General features: G+C 27.7%; 1 protein-coding gene across 1 annotated transcript in view; it reads right to left on the bottom strand.

Annotated features, from left to right (window-relative positions):
- Nucleotides 1-26,935, bottom strand: part of LOC129972400 (GTP-binding protein REM 2-like) — a 235,983-nt gene that overhangs the window by 116,008 nt on the left and 93,040 nt on the right. Inside the window, exon 2 of the mRNA XM_056086524.1 lies at nucleotides 21,340-22,977. Coding sequence (XP_055942499.1) covers nucleotides 21,340-22,219 — 880 coding nt within the window. The 5' untranslated portion in view covers nucleotides 22,220-22,977. The remainder of the gene's footprint in view (nucleotides 1-21,339; nucleotides 22,978-26,935) is intronic.

Below are 26,935 nucleotides of genomic sequence, written 5' to 3'. Positions count from 1 at the left end.
AATTTGCAAGTTAGTTATTCCTTGATTACAATTATTCGAATGACACTTTTCAAAATCTCGAATATATACATGTATTTTAGCATCATTATTTAATAATTGATATTTTTTGCTATTTTCATCTTATTTTAACATGACATTTTGTAAATTACTGATAAGAAATTCTATATGCAGTTTGAAAAATAGTTCAAAGTGCTCTACTGGTCATAGTGGCGTAGCGAGTGTAATTGGCGCCTGGGGTATAATATGATTTTTTCGCCCAGTGTTCGCCCTTATAAGTTACTTAAAAATATAATTGGTGTCGATACTTTAAGCACTTGATATTTTAAAGATATTGTCACTATATTATTCAATATTCTTAATGTCGGATAGTATCTAAGTTTATCGCAGTAATGTTATTGGGTATTAAGGCGGAATACGATATTAGGAGGGTTTTTTCCTGCTCTTTTATCATATTTGACCTCAAACACAGATATAAAGGAATTAAAGTTTCATTCATATGGCTTCTCTAAAACTGGTGTCCTTAACATCTATACCCTCAATGACCTCTGGCCACAAATCCACTAACTGGTCAAAACGTTAAAAAGAGAGCTACTAAATTTTTCAAGCAGTATTATATTTCTTGAGTATTCAGTGCTCACAATGAAAGAGATTATCAAATTTGAGCTAGATTCTTAATTGCGAATTAACCGTTTTCTTAATTCTTAATTGCAATTGTACCGTTTTCTCCCAATTATTTAGGGTCGTATTATTGAACAAAAACTAATTTTGCATCACTTTAAAATTAAAAATATGTACATTTTCCCTGATGCTAATTTTAATCTTTCTTTTCTGTCTGATAAATTTTAAAAACATTTAATACATTTTTTTGTTACAGCTGTTTTAAACAGTGTTTTTAATACTGTCTAATGCATTTCTTTTTCTGTTGCAATCATTTTTATTTATTTAAGAAAAAAATTTAAATAATGGTATTTACTAACAATTCAAACAGTACTAACTAAAACAAGACGTCTAAATCTAATTTGGATTTTAATGCTAAAAGGTTAAGATCATTAAACAATAATCCAAGTCCTCAATTGGATGCTATTCGAACAATACTCCAAATCAATATTGCAGAAATTTTAATTGCTTTATATGTAATGCGATGCAAAATTGGAAAATCAGCTTAAGAAAAGGAAAAATCAGCCTTAAGGAATTAAAGTAAAGAAATAAATTTCCATCAATATGTAATGTATATGACACTTTAGAAATATCAAATTAGTCGGATCGAACCTCTTGTGAGTTAGAAAAACAATAGATGGATAAAAGTCTTGATGAAACTAATATATATTTTTCTAAAATATGTATAGTTAAAATCGTTATTTATAAGACTTCAAACAGTATTGAAATGCAATATAAGTGAAGAATCTTTTTACGTAAGAAGTTAAAAATGCCTTATCTGCTGAAACTATGCAAATATTTATAAAGAGTATAAAATACTTAATTAATTTACGTTTATGGTTAGTAAAGTATAATAACTCTTTATCAATAAAAGAAATATTTGGTGAAAATCAGTTAAAAAATGCGAATAATTGCGCATTTACAAGGAATAATAAAGAAAACTTCATAAGAAGTTTAGAATGTGGAATCCTATTCTATTCGAATAAAAATGTCTAAGAATTCTTAAGAAATTGTAGCTAATATATATCATTTTAAAGCAGATATTAGATTTAAGAATTAAATATTTTTGAAATTGATTTAAAGAGTTTAATATAAATTTTAAATTGTTTTATAAATTCCTTTTTTATAAATAATGATTGGATATATTTATTTTTGTATATTTATGATATGTTTATAAAGATGGAATATTGGAATGAATATTTTCTTCATTTTCTGATGAACTAGAGTTTTGAAATTTTGTACACTTATTAATTATTAATGGCAATTTTAAATTTTAATATTTTTATAATATATTCGTCAGAAACTCGGTAAATTTCCATTCCATCCTAGGGATGCTACCTGGTAATGGACTTGAGGAAAAATAGATTTCCAGATTCTATAGTATTTGAATATTATTTTTTTTAGCTGCAATATAAAATTGTGTAGACTTGCGAATTATTAACTACTATATTAAATATAGTACTATAGCATATTCAGAATGTAATTATCGATTAGTCGGTGAATTTTAATTTCATACTAATAAAATTTAAAAAATGAATTGATTTCAAAATTTATTAATTTCCCCATGAATTCTTTGGATATAATTTTAAAAGTAACTACACATTTAGAATTTGGTGCTCTTTCCCTTATAAAAGTATTCATGAACCTGTATAGAAGATATACTCAATTAAAATCTGATATCATTTAATTGAATCTATTATCTCATAGATAGTTGAGAAAATAATGTTAAATATTTAAGAAATAAGATAAATTATCAACATATTGGACAAATTTTACTTCAATATATAAAATTTAATTGAAAAACCATTAGATAAGATACGACTTTTATTTGAATACACGTTTCGTATTATTTAATGTAGATTCCTACATATTTGAACGGTTAATTCTGGTAACTAAGGAGGACATAAGGATTGATCGAATATAAGCGATATTTTTTGAAAGAACATCTTCTGAAGCATCCTATCTATAAAACGATACTAATAGATACTAAACGATACTTTCTGTATATCCTTTTTTTTTTAACATTTACAAACTTTTTACAAACTATTGGGGATATTTGCATTTACGTGTGGTGAAAAGGAGTGGAATGTGCATGATGCAGTTGCATATAAATTATTCAATTTTTCTCTCCAATAATTTTTTTTTCTGCAGTTAGTTTTTCTTTGAAGGGATCAAACAAATGGTAATCCGAAGATGTTAAATTTAAGATATTCAAGTACTGTTTTTGATACTGTTTATCAAACTAAATATTCAATCTGTAGTCAATTTTAGTACGTTTGAAGTTTTCCTTACTTAAAAGTTCAATGACTATTCGCTGTGTAACTGCATTAAGCTTTCATGCTGACTCTAATCAATAAAATGTAGAAACAAACGATACTAAACGATTATTTAAGCAATTTTTAATCATCGCCATAGCAACACATTAAAATCGTTTGCAATTATTAAAATTCTCATTTATAATTTATTTATCTTTTATAATCAGATTCTTTACATAAACGTGAAAATTGGGAACAAATTGTTAAATATTTACGCAGAAAGTCCTGATTTGTATCATGAGTTTCAATTAAATGTGGAATATAAAAGCGTGGTCATATTACTTCTTACTTTTAACGATTTTCAATAAGATTAAAAATGCATTTTAAGCTTTCTTATTTACTAATTATTTGTCGCAGCTTTTTATTTTTCTTTAGAGACGAAATTATCAATCAAAGTAAGTTACGAAACATAATGTCTTTCTGCTTGCTTACTCGAAAAGTAATTTATTGTCGAATTTTTACTAATCCGATTCTGAGAGGTCAATCATTTTTAAGCAACACTTAAAATTATTTTTCTCTAATGTTGTTCAATATTGGAAAATAGCACATCATTTTCTTTACAACCTGAAACTAGTCAAAAAAAAAATCAGAAATATCATATTAAAATTATAAAAAATCTTTATATATTATTAGCCGCCTTTGGCGACCAACCGGTTCACCAATCGTAATGCTCGTTAAAATTTTAATAATTAAATATTTTATGTAACTCCTATTTTAATAGTTTCTTCATCAAAATATTTTAAAGCTACAAATTTTGATAGTCATATAATTCATTCATAATATTATAAAGGCCTTCAACTATAACGTAATATGTATCTCTCTAATTTTCTTTTAGCTCCGGTAGAATTTATGCTTTAAATTAAAGTAGAAATGGTTAAATTGCAATTAATATAAGGAAGTTTTTTACTGAAACGAAGCATTTTTTTTTAAAATATGAGTACTGAAAACAGTGTTGCTGAGTATTTAATCTAAACCTTGTGGGCACTAACGAATATCTTTCTTAATTTATGTAATATCTCAAGAAGTTTTCTACAAAATTTTCTCAGATTCATCATGAACAGATCAATTAATTAACAATGTTTCGTTTTAAATGCATGAAACTCTAAGAAAATAAACAGAATCGTTTAAAATAATCGGCCGAAAACAGGTTAAGCCTTCAAAACGTAAGTATCCGTTGTCAACAATCAGAACACAGTGCGCATGCATGAATTTTCAACGCCAGTTATGGTAACGAAAATGCGTGAATTTTTCTACGCCAGTTGGGGCAACGTTATGCAGATTAGAAAATTTTTATTTCCTTTATTCTGTTTTATTTTAATTCAAAAGTACTTCAAAATGAATCTGAAAGATCGATTCATTAACAATTTTTAATTTTAAATGCATCAAACATTAAGAAAATAAACAGAATCGTTTGAAATAATCGGCCGAAAAATGTTACGCCTAGCCTCATTACTGTTGGTAGAAAAAAAAACTGAGACCTTAACTCTTTTGGCGGTGGGGAAAATGAAAAGAATTTTTGGCGGGAAAGTTAGTTTTTAATTAATAGTTAAAATTCTAATTAAAAATTCAAAAAAAGGAATTTCAGGTGCACATTCCCGACCTCCAAGGTATACATATACCAAATTTGGTAGCTGTAGGTCAAATGGTCTGACCTGTACAGCGCCAACACACACACACACACACACACACACACACACACACACACACACACACACACACACACACACACACACACACACACACATTGAGCTTTATATAAGTATAGATGAAGAAAGAAAAAATTTCCTAAAAATACTATTTGATGCAGCTATTTTACTGTACTAGAAATTTCAAACCTAATTTTGTGCACAACCTTATGTTATTTAAACAATCATGATATTATTAAATTTATTCTCTGAATAAAATAAAAAAAGGCTTAAAATTTATAGCGTCTTGAATAGTAATGCTAATTTCTTAAAAATCATTATGTGAACATAATATTTTACTTGTCTTTTTAAGAAATATAAAACGTAATTAAATTCGAAGGAAACCAGAATGCATTTTTTTTTCTGATGAGTATTTTACATATACTTTAATTTATAAATATATTTACCTTCTAAACTTGAAAATAAAAAAAGCAAGTGCCAGAACAAAAGCAAGAAAAACTAGTAGGAAAACATGTTTAATTTTATTTGCTATAAAATGTTTTTATTTTTTTTTATTTTTCATTTTCACTTAGCTTATATATTTCCTAAAATAGCATATTTTTACAAGTATTTGCTTGCCAAACCTACGATATACAATTTCCGAAACTAAGAAACTTTAATAGAAATTTAATGCGAGTTTGATGACTGAAAGCGGAATCAATAAGGGAAATTCTCATATTACTAAAAACGCTAACTGATTTAATCTTTTCTAATGTATATTTTTATCATAAAATGAGCTTGAAAAGAGCAAAGAGATTCATCAAAAGCAGTTTATCTATTTCTTTAAATATCAATATATTTTCGGTGAGGCTTTTTTTTCGATGAGTTTTTCTAACTTTTATTTATTTTTAATTTTAATTTCTTTTATTTTTATTATCATGATGTGCAAAAGTTTGAAATATCATTGATTTACGGAATGAATTTGACAGATTTTAAAATAAATTACATAAATAGGGTATTTGTTTACGTATTTGAAAAGGTATATCAGATTACGACCGATTTTTCAATAAATTTCTCAGTAATAATGTTGTTGCATTTCTCTCTTATTTCAAAGATCATTCGTACTCAGGTCCGTTAGAATACCAGAGCTCTTGAGGTTGTTTTTTTCATATTTAAGAAAATACTCTATTAAAATAAGCCACAAAGACAACCAGTGCTTTTAAGTGGATGATTTAAAGAGAGGATAGCTCAAAAATTATTGTTATTAACCAAAATTATGCTTAGACATCCTTCAAAAATTCTCAGAAAAACTTCCTGTCCTTTAAATAAAATTAACGAGTTCTTTAACGAACAAACACTCATCATGAGCCTTCAATCAGTCAGTCTTAATGATAAAGGAAGAAAATTTCGAAATGATATTGTTACAAAATTTTTTTTTCTACAATAAATACCGCCGATAAATCGTAATGACGCAGCACATTTAATCTCTAATAGTTCATTAGTTCAGCAGCTTTCTTGCTGTCTCATCCTCTAATTTCTCTTATTTGTCGGCGACTCCGACTCCTCTCACACACACACAACTTTTGACGATCCACACAACTTCTTCCGATACACACGACTTCCTCTTCAGATTCAGATTGCCTGTCTTTTATAGTTCCTGGAGGCGGGGCTGGAATCTTCAGACCAATCAGGGCGTACCTGGCTGTATCTCGGGTCTTAGTGGATGGATCGTGAAAGTTCTCGAACTTTTCAGTAGTATCCATTTAGTCGCCAAACTCGCCAAATTCATCGCCAAACCGCCAAATGCTCGCCAAATTTGTCGCCAAGCTCCGAGGTTATTGACGCGGCATCCACTCAACATGCACAGGACAGATCGTACAATTGTCTTTCTTACGATGACACTATTCGGGCCGGGTAGCAAAATTACAGATTTGTAACAATATTTAAACGTCTTGGGCGTCGATCGTAGTTTCATTGAATCGGCGTTTGGGGCCTTTTAATTTGGGCAGAGTTAACGGGGATCATTTGTAAATGGCTCAATACATCTATTTGTATATGCATGAATTTTTTTGCCGGGATCATTTTAAAACAGTTTATATGTATCACTAAAACCATTATAGATATTAGTAGATATCTATAAAATGACTTTGGCAATCCAATTTCTTTTTACATGAACCTATTAACTCTTATTTTCTATTTTAAAATAACCAGCAATATCGTTCTCCTTTCCATTTTCTGATTCGCTTACGCAATATGGCGAATTCTGCATATCGCTTCATAGAGTAATAAAGATGCAGGGAATATAAAGTACACATTTTAATTTCATGCGCATTGGCGATTTAAATTTCAACCTTCAAATTCAATTTCAATTAAACCTTCTAAATATCCTTATATAGTTTGTTACGCTATTGGATTCATGATTTTTTACACAAGAGAATAAATAGGCAAGCTGACATACAATCAATTATTTGATAGATTTTGTTCAAAATATGATATTTGTTTCCAATTTTAAAGTCAATACTATACTTACATTCGTTTACTGAGTTTGTTCTGGATTTTAGTTACTGCTTTTACATGTACAACAAACAATATCAGATACTTTGTCCAACTTCGTATAAAATTTAACACAAATGTAAAAATCTGATTTTAATTCAATTTTTTTTCTGATGATATGTTAAATTACCTTTTTTTGCAGTTCTTTGCATATTTGAGTTACTACATTTTCAGGCACACGCACGAGCAAAGAAACTGATTTCTGTTACAAAGATTCTGTCCAAAATTTAACAGACAACTGAGATGAAATTATCGGTGGTTAGTAACGATTGGTGGTGCGATGACTGCGTTCGAGATTTCATACCGGTAACTCATTTTGTTTTTGAGTTTTCGAATTCATATATAGATCTAAATAAAGGTACAAATTAATTATAATTTTTATATCCTGATATACTATCTGAAGATTGTAACATGCTTCATGTAAGAAAATAATCGCTCAAAGTCTGCTACAAGACAAACAGTCGGACCTAAAGTTACCAAATTAGAAAGCAATTACTTCTTGGTCTGTAAGTGTTTACTTAAAAAAGAATCTTTCAATCATTTAATTCTATTCCTAATTAAGAATTAATCAAGCTGCTAATGTATTTTTTTTAACTCGGAAGATTTTAACACACGGATGTAATCAAAATCTCGGCATCAAACATGAATTTTTGGTCAATTACGATATTTTCTTTGTATATACGTTTTTAGGAATGGTAAAATATGATTATTTCTTTGATTACATATGTATTTATATTTATACATCTTGTTAGTGCTTCGAAAATTTGAGGTGTCTGAAAAAATCTTACCTTAAAACCTCTAGAAAATAATTTAAATAATTCCAAATCAGCATTTTCAGCGAGACATATTTTCTTTGGTACAGCTTTATAGTGATAATTACTTTTTTAAGCAAATGATAAAAGAAATTATATAAAAAACTGTTTTAATTCCACTATTTCGTCCTTCCTTTATCACCGAAAAACGTACTTTGTAAAAAAAACAAAGGGTTCGAAAATTTTCTTCCAGTAACTTAACCTAAATACGAAAAGTTCTACCTCTCTTTTGCAATTCCCTTTATTTAATTTGAACAGTGAAAGATGCTGCCATTATCACATGCGAAATTAAGATTAATGATTTCGCCAAGGAGTTTCGGGAAACAATTCGGAGTTTTCGAATTACCATCGAATTAGATCTGACACTATTTTGAGTCTACATCAATCCGGTGGCAACTATCTACGATTGCAGATAAATTTCTTGGGTTAGAATGTATTCCCTGAGGATGGAGAGAAGGGGTTTTCTGGTAAAAAAAAAAGAAAATTTCTTAATGAAAAAAAGGGAATAAAGGGAAATTAAACTGTTCAGAATTCGAAAACAATTGCTTCACTTTATTTGAAAATTACTTATAGATAAGTAATAAAGACTATATAAAAGCACAAATAAATTATTCTTTTATAATGGTATTTGATCGAACTTTTATTTTGTTCTAAAACTTGTTGGCTTTTTGACGAAGCTATTAACAATCATGGAAAAAAAGTTCAATTAAAGTGGCAATATATTACTTTTTTGAAAAGTAGTTGTCGTAAATTGGGAATTAAATATAACAAGCTGGGAAATATAATTTGGAAATGAATAAGGATTTTCTCATGTAAGTAATGTCAAAGTGATTTTGAAATGTATTGATCCATTAAAAATATAAAACATTCAAAAAAAGAAATTATATTTTGAACGTTTTTGTTATTTATCTGCAATCTTAAACAATCAAATTTCTTAGATTTAAAGAATCAAACAAAAAATTGTTTTTAAAAAAATGTACCAAATATTTCATAAGTGCCATCTATATTACTATCTATTTTTAGAATTAATTACGTAAACATATGAAGAAATATTTAATAGATTTTATCTATTTCATTGTTTATTTTATGACTTTGAATTCTGAAAGACTATCTGTGATAGTTTCAGAAAAATAACTCTCATCAAACCTAATTTCTTCAAAAATCCTAAATATAATATATATTAATGTAAAATGTAATATATATTATCGTAAGGTCAATCCACAACAGAAAAAATTCAGATAAAAAGATTAAAATAAATTGCGGGTAAGTTGTGGATTATTTTAATTATGCAAATGAAAATAATGGTCATATAAAAAACAAATATAATATTTAAAAGCAGAATTAAGACTTTTTTCTTTGATGAAAGGAACTAAACAATAATTTTTCAATACCAAGAATTAAATTTTTATTATTTTAATTTTTTCGTTTTCAACAAAAATCTTAAATTTATTATAATCTTAAAATACAAGAAAATTTTTCCATTTATGGCATGCGATAATTAGCACTAAATAAAATTGCATTAAATAAAAATAAAATACATTTTTGCACTAATTAAAAATATTATAACTGCAAAAATAAAAATTCCTCAGAATCAATTTAATGTATTTTAAATATTAAATCTATTTTTTTGAAAACTTTTATTATAAGTAATTTTAAAATTCCTTATTTAGAAATGAAGTATTCAAAAACTTTATCCAAATAATAGAATAAAAATTTTATTTTTATGACCAAAACTCAAAATATCCTCAAAATGCATGCCAAAAATAAATTAAGCTGCACCCAGAGCCATTTTGACAAGAAAAATATCTAATTTCGAATTAGGGTTAACTTTGCTCTCAACAGATGACGTTTCTAAAAGCCAAGTTCATAGAACAGAAACCCGCAAGAATTTAATTGATTATTGTTTAAAAAACATTTAATCAGTTCATGCATTAGTACATCAGTGATTGTAGTACATGCGTTAAGTAGTTGAAGCTACCTTTTAATATCTTAATTATTTTTATCTGAAAAAAGTCAATACTTTTGATAGAATTTGATAGAAGATTTTAATAGAATTTTTATTTAAATAGGAAAATTTGAAGTCAATTACGAATAAATATTCAATCAGTTATAAGTCTCTAATATATTATTCTTAAAAACGAATTTCTTTGCTTAAAAGATTTTGAATTGCAACTAATTTGTGTAATCATTACTGATTGAAACTGTATTAGATAGTAGTTAATTTTGATGTCCAAATTGTTTGCTAATATTAGATATTCGATTTTTTTTAAAAATTCCAGCTATTTCTTCTATGAAAAATATTCACCTTTTTTCTCACTAAAGTAATTTTAAAATTACTTTAAGATAACCACATTCATTGTGTTCATGAAGCATCTTTAGAAATTCAAATTACCTTTCATCATCATATTTCATGAGTAAATAGACTTAACTATTTCTGGTATAAATAAGCTCTTATTAAATTCTTGTCGCTTTTTTCCTATAACTACTCTGCATTTATCTTAAAAGTATGTTGCTCATATAGTCACCATTGTTTCCTATTCTAATATGGTTTCATAAAAATTCAACTTATTTATTTTTAGCCATTGAATTAGACTAAAGATTTCTTGATACGCAAATAAAATAATGTATTCAAGAAATGTCAAATAACTACATTTGGAAATAGAAGGTATTTGAGATGCAATTTCTCCTTTTTATTTTGTTTTCTAAAGTTTTATTTGATTTCACACATTACTGGAATATTTACAGTATTATCTGAAATTGATTTTGTTGAAAAGATTTGAAAAAAGATAATGTATGAAATTTTTTTATTTGAATTCCCTTTACATCGCGATATAATCTATATTTAAACATTAATACCAATTGAAGAAAAGAAAGATGATGAAATGTTAGATTAATAGAATGTGTCAGCAATATATTTTACTTTTTTTCATATTTTTCAAAACATTTTAGTAGAAAGGTTTCCTTCTGTTTAGGAAATTGAAAAGTGATGCTAAAATGATTTTTTTTCTGTCAGCTATTTTATAAATTATTACGCAAGATAATAAATATCGTCGAATAACATTAACTATATTGGTGATCGATGGATAATGACAATGTTTAAGATTTCATGATGGGATTTCCTAAATAAAATATTTTGTTTATAAATTAGTTTATATGATCTAGTATAAATTTTTGTTTTATTTTGAAATATATCAATGGTTTTCAAAAATTAATATTCAGTTTTCTAAAACATGTACATTACCATTACTTTAATAAAGAAGTAGATTAATGCCAAAATATTTCACTAATAAATTCATTTAAAATAATTTTTAAGAGCACTTATTTTTATTTGATATATATTCTATTTCATAAAAAAATATTAAATCCATTTTGATTGCTTTATTAGTATTTTGAAAAGTTAATATAGCGAGATTATTGTTTCCTTTCATTTGATGTTATCATTTTTAATTTTGCAAAATTATAGTTTTAAAAAAATATAGTATTTTCAGCATTTTTTCATTTGGTATTTATTCTATTTTGCATAAAAACGTTAAAAACATTAATATAGCATTATTATGGTAGCATTTTACGTGATGTTATCTTTCGTAATTTAAACAGACTCTAGCACGTTGCGAAATTGTAGTGTTAACAAATTTTTGGTACGATTTTCAGTATTCCATTTTCTTCATTTAATTTTATATTCATTACTTTTTCTAACCATGATATGAATCACAAAAACACATTAATTCAGTATCTATATAGGAGATGAAATATATATATACTTTTATATAAGTTTCACATTATAGTTTGATTTTTTTATTGAATGCGAATTTTTGTATTTTAAATAAAAATATAGCAATTTGTTTCCTAATTTGTAATTAAGTTTATCTTTGTATCATTTATTATAGTCAAGTGTAACTTAATTAATTTTTTTACTAGCTGTCTTTTGCTCCCAACTGCTTTTCTTGGAAAATTGTATTTACTTTCAATCGAATTTCTGATGCATATCTTAAAGCTCATCTTTCCTTTAAAAAAATTACTATTAAGCGTCAGATTATGACAAACCTATTAATTTAATAGCCTTATAACTTCTTTTTTCAATATATATATATCCACCATCCTAACACAATCAAGCCTCATGCAATTATAATTTTGCCTGGATGTAATTCTAAACGTAGTCTATCTTCATTCTAATTTTCTGCGATAATTCGACTTCGCTTTTTTATTCATCATATAACTGTTAAGTCATTAAAGAGATTCCTGCATCCTTACTTTGGAAGATGGAAAAAAGTGGCGTAGTTAAGATATTTGATGAAACAATGAAAATGTTTTGAATTGAACATTTGAACAATGAAATCTCTTGTTTAAAATTATGCAAACAAAATGTTTTTTAGACAAATGATAAATATTAGAAAAAAAATGGCAATTAGATGCAAGTCATTAAAAGCGTAATTCTTTAAACTTTAAAATGGTGCAACCATTATCTTTTTTTGCAGTAATAGTTTTGAAAGCTGCGATAATAAAGCGTCGAAATTATGTTTAATTTTCAATCAATTAACATTTTTAAAAAATCTATCTTAGGTGCGCATTTTCTCCTCCCAAAGTATATATATGTCAAATTTGGTAATTCTATATAAAACGACCTGAATTGTAAAATGCCACACACGCACACGCACACACGCACACACACGCACACGCACACACGCGCGCACACACACACACACACACACACACACATATACATCCTCCTTTATTAGTAGTAGAGATAGAGATTGTTAGGGGCTGTTAAAAAGAATTAAGGAATAGCAAATATAATTACTCAATTTCTTAAATACAATTCCTGATATTTAATATTTTGGTGAACTTTGTTATCAGATTCTACAAAAAATTTGATCAAAGAAAAAAATAAAATGAAATTCCTCTTGTCTTTAGAACATGCTCTTATGCTGCGTATGATACTGTGCCTGTGGACGTTGGTATTACTGTAGGTATAATAGAGCGATTATTCACTCTAAAAATGACAATGTAATAATTGTAAAAACGTTCTGATATTGCGCTCGTCCTAATAAACGATATTCTTTCGTCATCCCTAATTGAATCGCTCTATCATTCTTTTAAATTCCACACAAAGATGTTTAAGTTTTAGCCTTTAATCCAGTACTAGCTCTCTCATAACCAGAAGTAAATATCAAATTGCATATCTCTAATATAAGGATAATGGCCCTTTTCTCGATTCAAATAGAATAAGCATTAAAAACATTATTGCCTAGCTCGCTTCCTACCCTTAGTAGTTTCAAATAATATAATTTTTTTTAACTTGGCCTGAATTTTTTAATGTATTTTATAAAAATTGAATTTTATATTTGTAACTGATTTCATTTGAAAAATCATTCAAATAAATTCAAATTTTGCGAAATTTATAGTTGCTTTATGCCCGGCAACTTTCTCTTGCTTTGTGCCCTGGCAAATTCCTCTCTTAAACACTTTCGTCTAAATGTTCCTCTTCATAGAACGAGATTTAAGTAACGTTCTCAGTAACTAAAAATAGCCAAGTTCATGGGTTAAAATACTTTCTCTTGAAGTAAGGGACTATTGTTTCATCCCAACTAGCAGAAGCTAATTTAATGGAGAGTGTAAGAAGGTATTGTATCAATAGTTTCTTAGTTATTTTAGAATATGCGACTAGGTTCTGGATGAAATATTTATATTTTAGAATCCTAGCATGAAAAGCATTGAAAAAACATCTTGAGTTATCAGACAAAAGTATTTTGAAATCTGGGAGAAATATGTTTCCTTTTTCTTTGGTTAAAACGCGATATGAAGAAGACGCCTTCCAATTCATATGTTTATGAAATTATTTATTTGAAATCATGCAGATATTTATATATTACATAGATTCTGAAACGAGAAATAAAAAAATATCCCTTCTTAATCTTTAAATAAAAAGGTTTGATTCTGACAAATAGCACAGCATTTTCTTTTATCGTATTAAGAATCATTAAAACAATTGCAGATTCATTTAAATCAAGAGATACATTATTTAAATACTGCAAAATATGTTAAGAAATTATTATACAGATTTTGAATAAAAAAAACATTAGATTTTAATGTATGAAGTTTTTGATGATTTAACTATTATTTAGAATTACAGAAAATAGAATTAAAGTATTAAAATGAAACTACATTATACAAAATTTAAAAAAAATGCAACATCCTAAAGAATACACGTAGAAGCACAATTTGACGTATTTTTAAAATACGGTTTATAATAAAAAAAAAATTCAATTCAATATTTCTGCAATTTTTAAAAAAAATTCTACTTTGTCAACTTTAATTTAACAATTTCAAATTACTTTAAGACATCTTCCCTTATATAAAACATAAACCAAAATCAGTATTATTTTTAACTATTAAACTCACAGTATTAACGATTATTTTGTAATTAAAGTCACAAATCAACATATATACATTCTTTTTAATACAAATAAACTAACTTTCACAGCCAAAGCTGTCATAGTGCATGAGAAAGAAAATAAGCCTAAAATAAAATTCAACTTTTAAGTTGAAATAAGAAAGAACTAAAGGAGACATTTTTTAAAATGCTTCAAAAATACCCGATTTACTTCAAAATAATAAGGCAACTTATTGCAAAACACCGGACGATAAAATTAAACTTTGTTGGGCTGCGGTTGGAGACAGAAAGAAAGATTCGATATAATTTGTCTTCTGGAAGCAGCTATGTTTGAAAGAAACGTTAAGCAATGGTACTACTGCTTTCCCGAATGCGAATTTATAGCCTGCCAAAAACATTATCGCATAAAACGCAAAATAATACTTGCCATGTTCTACCAAAATGTTTTAAAGAATTTCTAAAGAGTAAATACAGTAATGTATCATTGTATCTAAAAAAAATTCAGACATTCGCAAAAATATAAGAATATATATTGTAGCTTTAATGATATTTCAGAAGATTAATGATGGTTCTAATAGCTTTAATGATGGTTCAGAAATGAAATTTCTTTTACGCATGTTACAATGAGTGATATTATCTTATAATTTTAAATGAACAATATTTCTTGTTTGTATATATATATATATATCCAAATCTAAATTGAACCTTAATTAATTTCCTAATTTTTATCTTTATTTCGTCCATATTAACTTCATTCTAAATGTTTTCTTATTTCCTTATCCAATTCCACCTTTTTTTATTTAATTAATGCTACAGTAGCTCTGTAAAAATGCTTAAATCAGCGGTTGTCCCGCTCCAAGTCAAGGGATAAAAATGTGTCGGTCTAAGCAATTTCTTTTAATATATACCTATTTTCCCCATACTTAAATCGATACGTGTAAGGAAATCCCTATCAGAATCTCATTATATATAATCATTGGGGAAAATATTTCTGTGGCTCTTTTCCTTTTTCGCTCTTATGTTATACTGTAGATTGACGTACCTCGTCACTTCTTGCTTGTACATAAGTTATGCCTCCAGGGATAAAATAAAGCAAAGTTTAAAAATTCAAATTTTTTTCTTTCTATTCGGTCATAAAATTGCTCAAAAATATATGTGTTTATATTTTATATAAAATATTGCGTCTAGGAAACGGCTCTAACGATCTGGATCAACTTTTATATTTAGATAAGGTTTTACTTTTGAAGATTATCTCTATAAATGCTTTTTTTTAAATGTGATTTTATACAAAAAAATTATAACTATCTATTAGAGCTTTTTTCTCTCTGACCTCACGCTGACAATGCCATATAGCGCCATCTCGTAAATGTTTGTGGTACTTGCATTGTTGCCTACTAGTACCTCAACATTTTGTTAAGATGGCGCTATTTGGCATTATCCGCATACGTTCGTCTTGCATCCAATAGCAACAATGCAATTATTGTGTTATCCAATGAACTATCGTACAAGTAACATTACCGAATTTGGGCATCAAATCAATGTTAGAATTTGTTTTCTTTGATTAAACCAAGTAACTCATTCGGATTATTTATAAAGTGTATTTGTAGCTAGCTACCCTGTGCACTTTACAATGCCTAGGAAACCTTTGTAAAAAACGTTTAATTTTAATTGGATGTAAGCCGATAAAAAGCTCTTCTCAAGAAAATATCAACATGCATTCATGATATTTTTTTATTTAAATATCCAGTTCATATATAAGTAAGATTGAAAAATTCATATGTAATCATATGTCTTATCTGATTATTTTCTCTAAAAATACGATTTTACAAAATAATATTAATCATTTGGGAGTACCTGGGATAGCTTGATCTCCCAGGTACTCTCTAATTATGACAATACGCAGATTGTTTATTCTAATAAAAAATTAAACTTATTGCCATACTATTAAAGTTAGATAAGCACTTGCAATCAGAAAATAAATGAGAAAAATAAGATTAAAAAAAAAACTATATTAAATATTGTTTTTAATAATAAAAATATTTTGTTAAAAAAACTCCGTCTAAAGTGTTATACAGTCTTCAGGACGCATAAATCGTATGTATAAAAATATTTTTAGCAATCCAATATTTTAAACAAAAAAGAAAAGAAAAAAAACTTCCTTCCGACTAAAATTAATTGGGTTAAAAAACTTTGAAGATCGCTGTTTGAAGCTTATTAAAAAGCTTTGATAATTACTATTTTCAACATTCAAAATATATCAAAGACACTTGGAAAATAGAGAATTTTAGGAAAATCTACCAATCAACGGGCAGTATTTTTTGACGTGGTTATTGATTGGTTAAAAATACCGATGTTCACCGAGGTTTGTTCGAAAAACATTGGACTTTCTTTTTGTTTAAAATTGATAAACTTAAGAATATTTTACTAATTAGAGTTAATAAGGGCAAAGGACTATATCAAAATCCTATTTCATAATTTTGAGCAATCATTTATTGATTGCAACAACATAAAATATAATTTTTAATCATTTAAAACATCTTTTTGATACTAATAGATCATAAGAAAATTGATAATTCATTTTTAAATCAGTGTAAAACAATTTACAGCAACTAAATTCTCAAGAAGAAAGAAGATAATGATAGATATATGATTAAATATTTGAATAGCAAGATTTTATTTAAAAGAAAAAAAATGTAAAGAAAACAATAATTCAATTTATAATCTAGCGATTATGGTTATAATGTTAAAGATTATTACAGAAATACAAGCGGGCATAATTTCAAAGACTACAAAAAAGAAAGAAAAAAATATTTTCTAAAAGACACAAAGCCATAAATTTAGAATAAAATATCCCTCCATATGCTCTAATAATTGAATCAGAAGCGCTAAAATACGAACCATACGGTTTCTAATTACGTTCGTAAGAACTCGACAAAAGAGTGAAAAATTCTAATGCATTGAAAATGAGGCGAATAATTAATGAGAACTAACATTTTTGAAAGAAAATGAACTCAGTGCAGACATTTTATGTAAAAAATATGCATAAAATAATATTTTTCAGTAACTACATAAAAATATGCTATGTATGATCAAAGTAACCACTACTGTTACGAAATATGCAACTCCATTTTTACAAATTTCTTGTTGAATACAATTTGTCATATTTCTAACATTATGCATCTGGAGTTGTAGATAATTCAGTCTGGCGCATATTGTTATCGGCCAGACAGCTCCAGGTTCGAAACCTTAATCCACGAAAGATCAATAGTATTTGGATCCTGGTGCATTATAAATCTGACGTCCTGGATCAAGTGTCCTCTTGGCCAAATTGCACGAAATGGGATAAAGCATAGCTTCAGGATATTAAACAGCATTCAAAATATCAAACGACCTCGTAATGACATCATGCAATATCATGCTAATAAGAATTTATGTAGTTAGAAAGCTTGGTGGGACAGAGCATTTATCGTCCTTGCCATCTGACAAGGGGGGGGGGGCAAAAATTGCGATTTCCAGTTCAAAATAATTTTCCCTTTGCTTTAAAGTTTTAGTTTAGTTATATTAACGTCCCGTTTAAAACAAGACTAGGGCTATTTTTGGACTCGTAATTTTGAACCTCGGTCAGATGACGAGGACGACACCTGAGCTGGCACCCCCCTCTCCACACCACGCCATACCAGCGGGAGGACGTTTAGTCATGACGAATTTAACGTGCAACAGACCCTTTTACACGACGGTTCTTCAGTGGAATCGGGAGACGAACCTGAAACCCTCCGGTTCGACCTTACCACCAGGCCACCGCGCCCCCCCCTATGCTTTAAAATAAAGCACTTATATAAATAAACTAGCAAGTCTTTAATACTTTATAATGACAATATAAATTTCTGGGTTGAAAGCTTTATTAACTATAATAAGGGTTATTAATTCACATATTGTGGTTAAATTTCGAATTTATGGAAGTTTTAAAGTAGAAAGTTATTCACGTTTTTTCTAAAATAGCAATCTAAAAATAATAAATACTCAGTTATTCGAGATAGTTTTTCTATAACAATGAAATAAAATTAAATTTAGGATACAAAGGTATTTTTGTCGTTCCATTTTTAAAATATTATTTCTTATTTTTATTGGCACTAATGTTAAAGACTATAAGACTGGATCTTACGCTACTAGCGTCTTTAAATCTTAAATAAAATAATCTTAATGAATAATTCATCACATCATACTTAATTTGGTAATTGGCAAACACGTCATTAATCTTATAAAAAATTAAAGGATGTCATTAATTACAAATTATTTTGATTTATGCAAAGTGAATGGAAACTACTTCATTAAAACAAAAATATGAATAATCAGAAGAAACTACGATTTTCTTGCCGGCAATTTATTTATTAGAATTCAGAAATACTTATGGGATGATATGGAAATTGTGTTAATTAATCATTCCTCACTTATAATCAGTCTTTTTAATTACGAAAACGCAATTAGATTGTTCATTAACAGCAAAAGAAAAATGTAACTAATTTTGCTAGAATCGTTATCAACTCGGGTGGTCTTTTCTGCAATTACAGCAGAAGATTAATTGATTATGCAACTAATGTTACTTTGTAATATAAGGACAAGGAAGCAAATAGGAATCTACAAACTATGATATTAAGTAGCAAGTTTTCTACATGTTTATGGAAACATCGATTGCTTGGTCGAAATGCCTCTAAACAGTAGAGCAAATCATAGTTATAATAATACTTAAAATAGTAAATAAAAAAAATTTAGAAAAAATAATAGAATTATTCATTCGTACAAACAATAATTACAACTGAGATTTGGAAATATAAAAAAATATGAAATAAAAATGATGGAAATACTATTTCTTAAAGTAACATAAAGTACCCATATATTAGGGTAAATGTCTTTTAATACTGATTTCTAAAGAAAAATAGTAAGTAACGAATTAATAAATTTTATAAATAATTCCATGACAATTTACTTAAGTAATTTCATTATTATAAATTTAATATCTGAAAATTAATATTTTGTTTCTGCGAATTCAGGTTTTCTCAACATGATATAAATTCGCTTAATTAAGGTTATTTTAGAATTAATATGTTTTAGATTTTGCAAACATATAATTATTTATCTACATATTAATCATAACAATGTGCTTATGTATGATTAATTAATCTACTTCTATATAAATTTTTGAAAAAGTAAAATCCTGTTAGAATATAAAAATCGCATTTGTATTCATTTTTTCAAATTATAATTGTTTATGAAGTCAATTTTAGCATAAAAATGAGTGCCAGAAAAAAAGGAAAAAGATATTAAATTATAAATAATTTATTTAAACATTTTCAACTTGATAAAAACTTTATACAAAAGCACAATTTTAGCATATCGTAATGAATAATTGGGTTTTGTTTATTAAAATAAAGAATACTTTTTAACAAGCAGTCGTTCGAGTAACATTAAAAAAAAGAAAAAGAAAGATGAAAACAAAGGTATCTGCTATATGCTATTCATAAGCGAATTTTCTACGTGTTACATCTGATTTTTTTTTCTCTCATGGATCAAATCAAATATTTAAAAAAATTAGCTTATTGTTTTATTAAAAGAAATGGAAATTCGTCATTGTCAGAACTAACCTATTCGCCATAATAATAAATAAAAATGAAATCTGAAAAATATATTTCTTTTTTTTTTTTTTCAGTTTTACACTTATCACCGAAGAAAAGGAAATGAATTCTTTGTTTTCCTTAAAATTCAAATTAGATAAAAAGACTCATTCTATTCTTTTTCAACTTAAAAAATAAATAAAATTCTTTTGTTTGACTTTTAGCGAAGGAAATTTATACAATGAAATCTGAGAAAATGAAACTTTTCTACTGAAACATTCTTAAAATTCATTGCAACCGCGAGTATTCAAGAATTCCTACAATCCACTGCATATCAAAGAAGTTTTGAATGTCAAATATATTGCGGTTTTATTCGTACATTTATTTGACATTGATCTTTTAAAAAAAACTTGAAATAGTAAATAAAATAAAGCAAAATTTTTCGCAGCATTTCCCAAACTATAATTAAACTCTAAAATATTTGAAATGGAATAAATTCCGAGGAACAATAAGTACTTAAAAGTTTCAAATTTCTTTAATTAAAAATTGGATAAAAGCAGTTCGCATTAGACACTTGAATCAAATATGAAACATTTTTAATTTTTAAATCACTTATTTTTTAGCTCTTTTTATATAAAACAATCTATTTTTATATTTATTTATTTAATTTGATTTAAGAATCTGTCAACTTACATAAAAACTTAGAAAAAATAATCAAGCATCTTAAAAAAAACTCTAACATTTATCAAATCTGTATGAATTTTCGTTCTTATGTTTTTTTAAGCTTAGTAAGTCACGTATGCTATCTTGAGTCACCTCGGGTACTATTAATGTCTTTTTTCGATCTTCGTATAAAAAATACAATAAAAACAATAGAGTTGGTTTGTTTGAAAAATTATTATTTTCTCTGTTAGATTATTATACATATTAAGTGTTACAATTATTCATAATATAATACTGAAAAGTTTGATTAATATGAATAATTATCAATTATTATTCATTGGAATAGTGATACTAATAATTCATAACTGATATTACTTTGAATAATAACCGATTCTTATTTACACTAACGGCGATTATTATGAATAATAACTGATTTTTATTCACACTAACTGCTATTACAATGAATAATAACCGATTATTATTTACACTAATTACGATAATTAAAATAATCGACTGTGTATGTACATATTTTGAATCTGTATTATAAAATTATTATATAGACACTAAGCTCGAATTCTATGAATTATTATTATACTTAGTACAAGAATATAAATAACAATTGATAAACATCAGAGAAAACAAAAAATACAGTTGCTAAATCTCAGTATGGGAAATATTTATCACTCCCAAACATAAAACATAAAGCACACCTACCTTGAGAAATATCGTAAGCACATTTATATTCCGATGTCATAAACTGATTAGTTAGAGCAGTTTTTCCTACATCTGGTGCACCAACGACAAGCACTTTATACCGGCATGGCCTTTGAACCACCACTGAAGTAGAACTAGGCCCAGCAATGGCAGTATCAGCCACTTCCGCACTGGCTTCATCTCTAGGCGTGCAATATGATGTCGAAGGATAATTAATGCTCAGATCGTCTTTAGGCTGTCCACTTACCACTGGCAACTGTCCACTACTTCCACTTACACCTACAGAAGCAACGCTGTGCGATGACCTGGACTTGGACCTAAAGGAGTCTCCTCTATTCACTACACCCTTACTGGTGACCGCAAAGTTCCTCAACCTCATGAAATCCGATTCATCTCCTGGTAAAGGTAAGGACTGGTTGGAAGCTAGCCTTTGTCCACTCAGTCCATCTGATGGAAGAGTCATATCGTTGGGTATACTGGCGATTCTGTGCCTGAATCTATGAGTAGGATCCACTGACTGAGGTCTTCTGGCTGTTCTCATGGATTGAGACCGACTGACGCCACTACTGGACAGGTACAGGTTGTGTCCACCATTCTGGACGGCCATTCTTGAACCCGATGGACTGCGGTGCTGCACCTGTGCTTGCATCTTACGGCGGGTAGAACGCGTTTTGCTTCGACTGTTTCGACTATCGTGCCTACCGACCGTATTTATAGACTCGGGAGAAGCGTCCCCTTCCGTCGTGAGGATTATCCCTGGCATATGGCCTGATCGAGGCGTTAGGGGCGTCGAGCAGACTGCTGTCACTTCTTCGAACACGTTGTCGCCCTCGTTGGTTGGGCTGGGTGCCAGATTTGGCATTTCCTGATCAGCCAGCATCTCTGCTGACGTGATGCGAGAGCGCCCGTGCCGTTCTATTTTGGATGAGTGGGGAGATCCTCTATTTGACAAAGTGTCGGTAATCTTTGACAGTTTTTATTTGTTTGTTAATTTTTTCTAACTTTTCTTTATTTTATTGCAAGTTTTCACGCTTCAGAAATGACGGAGGTAAACAGTTGTCATGTGCAGAGCTAATAATATTAGAAACACGTGGGGTGAATTCAAGTATCTTCTGTTTAAAGCTGTAGCGCACATGAAAAGAAACATATTCACATCTAGGTCTGTGGTTGAGGTCTAATAAGTTCTAGCACAATAAATTTTCAATTAACTCTTTCAATCTAAAATAGATTCTCAGTTGGATATGTCAGGAGACGAATGAATTCATAAACATTTGAAGGAATCTTCGCCATAAAACGCAGTTGATAGAGTTATTCATTCATTATCTTTTTAATTAGGTTGCATAAACACTGTATAATGTTATTTTCATATTTTTGGTATCTCAGTAATCAGGTGGTTGTTGCTGATTATCAATCAGCTGCACTTTTATAAGTAAAAATAACTTTATAACTTATGATGATTTATTGAAATTTCAATAGAAAAAATTTCGTCGGTGATATGCTGAGTATATTTCAAATTTTCAAAAAGTGTTCATATGTTTCATGTTTGTATTTTATTCATGAAAATGATGAAAAATCAGTTCTTCAAGTAGCAGCTTCAAAATGATCACTCTGTTGTACAGAAGTGTTCAGAAAAGCACTCTGAAAATAATAATTAATAGTAATTAGATAAATGTATCAAAAAACTTTGCTACATATACAGAAATTAGTTGATAAATAAACATTTGACATGTTAATCACAAAGCTTATTTATTAAATGAATGACACAAAATTAATGATTAGATTTTAAAATGCAATATTAGTGTATCTTTCAAGACAGAATGACATCGTATTTGTAATTCCATTATAAAAATATCATGGATGTATTGTTGAAAATAACAGTAGTTTTCCCATTCCGATCATATTTTAAGATTAATAGAAGAAAATATCAGAAAATGTAAAATATTTTTCAACGCATTTTATTTTTGAACTTTATTTTGAAATGCGAGTGTTTTTATATCATAAAGTACCGGTACATATGATGATATATCTTTCAACGCATTTCACTTTTTGAACTTTTAGTTTTTAATTTGATTTTACCATTTATCATATGCTAATAGCAAAGTTTATTTATTAAATGAACGACAAAATTAATGATATGGATTTTAAAATGCAAATATTACTGTATTTTCTAAGAGGTAGGATACCATCGTATTTGTAAATGCGTTTTCAAAATATCATACGAGTACTAAAGATAATAATAGCAGCTTTTTCATTCTGACGATATTTTAAGATTAACACTTCATTAAACTGTCAAAAAACATCATAAATTAACAATATATATATATATAATAACATTCTAAAGTATCATCAAATATAATAGCATATTTTTCTACGCATTTTATTGTTTAAACTTTAGTTTTTAACCTGATTATGTTTTGAATTTCTTTCGAAACTGTTTCTATGTAATTTTCAAATCCAAGGCTAAATAAATTTTTTTCTAATGTCACACATTTGGAATAACAGTCGAAATCTATCAGTCTAAAAATATTGCTTCAGAGAAGCAAACTGTTTATATAAAGAGGATGAGTTTCCATATTGAGTTCTACTTTGAACCCTTTAATAGGTATGTTGCCTGGATAAAAGTTCCATCACCGATGACGGTTCTGAAGGATTCCCACATGTGGTACTCTTAATGGGGGCATATTATTCGTCTTAATAATATTGCTGTTTATTAGATTTGACTTTTTATATATAGTGGGTGGCCGAAAAATAGAGCGGGACAATTTTTGAATGTCTATCAATGCTGAAAATTAATATTTTTGTGTTCGATCATAAAAATAATCGAATATGTAATATTGAAGTCTGCAAAAGTAATTATAATTTGTAAAATAAATCTGAAAAGTAAAATCAGATATCTTTGCATGCATTAGCTCATCAATATTGTTCTTAATACTTTAAAAATTTACCAAATTTGAAAGTTAAATATTTAGAAATTTGTCAATTAAGCAGTTGTTTTCGTTTCCAAAAAAAAAAAAAAAAAAAAAAATCTAAGTAATATGTTAAATTAAATTTGAAAAGAAGTATGCAATAATTAATATATTTGTTTCTGGAATGTTTTATGAAAACAGTTGTATTTCATACTTTACACTTCCATACATTGATTCTAATTAGCTTTAGCGTCTCCACCTGTATCGCTGCTTAATTTAAACTTTTGAATAAGATTTTTAAATTCCGAAATAAAATATATACATCGCTATCGATAGCTTTTATATTAAAAAGTTTACATAAAAATTAAAGACATATAATAACGTATTTTTTGTATAAAAGAATATTTTTCTGTAAATGCTTCAATTGTATCTGTGTTGTTATGACTTCTGGCACTTTACAATCTCACTGACAGTTTGTCAGCGATTTAAGTCGAGTGAGCGTCTCCTGTTTTTTCCAGTAGTGCCAATTAGGTTAGAGTACGACTTAGCTATTTCATGCGTCACATTCACAACTCCTTTTTGCAGGGTGGAGGGGCATATTCACACACCTCACAGATAGAACACAGAAGAAGAGCAACAGCTATGCTCGAACTGGGATTCGAACCCGGGACGCCCAGATAACGGGGAAGACGCGGTACCCCTATGCCAGGACGGCGGCTCAATTGTATTTGAAAATTTGAAATATTTTATAAGAGTTTCAAGTTTGTATTTTGAAATATGTAGCTAAAAATTTAGAATTAATAGCAGTGGAAATTCGAAACTATAAACCTTGCTTTGTAGAATTAATTAAAAAAAATTAATAACGGCATTTCTAAGCTATTTTTTTAGATTGTACCAATTTAGCAGGAAATTATGATATAAAGGCAATGCTATTTTCCTTTATTTTCTTTTTCCATCCTTGGAATAAATGCTATTTCTTCTTCTTGTAATTGTATTAACATTTTAAAATTTATGAGCAATAAATATTTGAAATCATAGATAGAACAAACATATAACAACTTTAAGGATATTTCGGTTTTCGGTTTATTTTTTTAATTAAATTCTGATTTGACTGTTATTTGTTTTTGCTAAACTTTATTGAATTGACTGAAACGTCAGTAATGTATTTAAATATTATTACCTCAAGACACTGACCACATTTTTGTTTTGAAATAGAGCTATAAATGAATTTGAAAGCATTAATTGTCAGAAAAAATACATTCAAAGAAGAGTTAATAGTAGAAATTGTTTAGCCGTTCGCTCGAATCTCTGAATGGATGATAACTTGAAAATAATAAATGAATGTATACAAAAATAAATATGAAATATTATGATTGAATAACCTGAAAAAGGAAAAAGTTTTCATTAAACCAAAATGTTTTTTTAAAGAAATATTTTTTTTAACTCACAAACACACACAAAATAAAAATATTGTAACTATTACAAAAATTTTATTTTCAGATCTAGATGGACTTCCAAGTTTCAGTCTTCCTTAAATCTTATATAAGTCTGCATTTTGGTTTATAAGCGCAAAAACTTAAAACATAACACACTATTGGAATGGAATATAATAAATGGTGTTATCTCCAAATTTATAGATTTCTATCGAATTTGAGACAAAATTCAGGAACGGAAAATCTATCTTATGTTATCACAATACTCCAAAACCCATGAATGTAAACAGATGAAAATAATAATACGGCGTTATCATTATAATTTAAATCTTTTTAAAATGTCGAACCCAATATATTAAGAGATTTATCATTTGCGTTATGAATATTTGCAATATGTGATCGCGAAACGTCTAAAACACAATGATGCTTAGAAAAATAAAATTTATTTTATTGTTTTATCACACATTGAAATTTAGTTGACAAAAGTATTGAGGTTTTGAATCAAAATTTAATACAAAAGATAATCAAATTCTGAAGCTAATAAATGAAAAGTAATTCTCTAATAATAAATTTCCTTCTCCGTTTTATTCAGTGTGTTAATATACTAGAAAGAATTAGTTCAAAATACACCCGCTGAATTTTAATAAAGCATTTCAAACAAAGAGGCTTAAGTGGTGAATCATTTGAAAGATAATACGATCCTGTTAAACGATTTTTGACAATCAATGATAGTGAAATAATTTTGTTTTTAAATTATCATATTTGAAGTTGATGATATTTTTAGATAAATTATGGTTTGCTCTAAAACAGTATTTCAATTAATTAATAAACAGTACTACAATAAATTAATTTGCACATGATGACTTCAGATATCTCTGCTAATAATAAAGATATGTGTATATTTCCTTTTTAAAGGCCAGACTGTTTGACCTGTAGCCCTAAAACTGGTACATCCTACATATTGAAAAGTGGACAGATAAAACAAGGAGCAGTATTTTTAAGTTTTATTAATTAAAAATTTAGTTGAGTTTTGGAATGACCTCCACGATAAATTTCGAAACTTTTGTTGCAGAAAAATAAATTTTATACCGTTTTAAAATTTAAAGATTTGCATTTTTAAAGATACCAAGTAAATATGGGGAAGATTTTTCTGAATTTTACCATTTTTTAATGTATAATTTCCAATAAATAGATAGCATTTATTCTTTTAAGTTCAAACTGTTTCCATTGTTTCGGGAACTATTTCACACCTTTATT

The sequence above is a fragment of the Argiope bruennichi genome, chromosome 6 (genome assembly GCF_947563725.1).
Source record: "Argiope bruennichi chromosome 6, qqArgBrue1.1, whole genome shotgun sequence".
NCBI classification, from domain to species: domain Eukaryota; kingdom Metazoa; phylum Arthropoda; class Arachnida; order Araneae; family Araneidae; genus Argiope; species Argiope bruennichi.
This window is presented reverse-complemented; position numbering and strand designations above follow the sequence as displayed.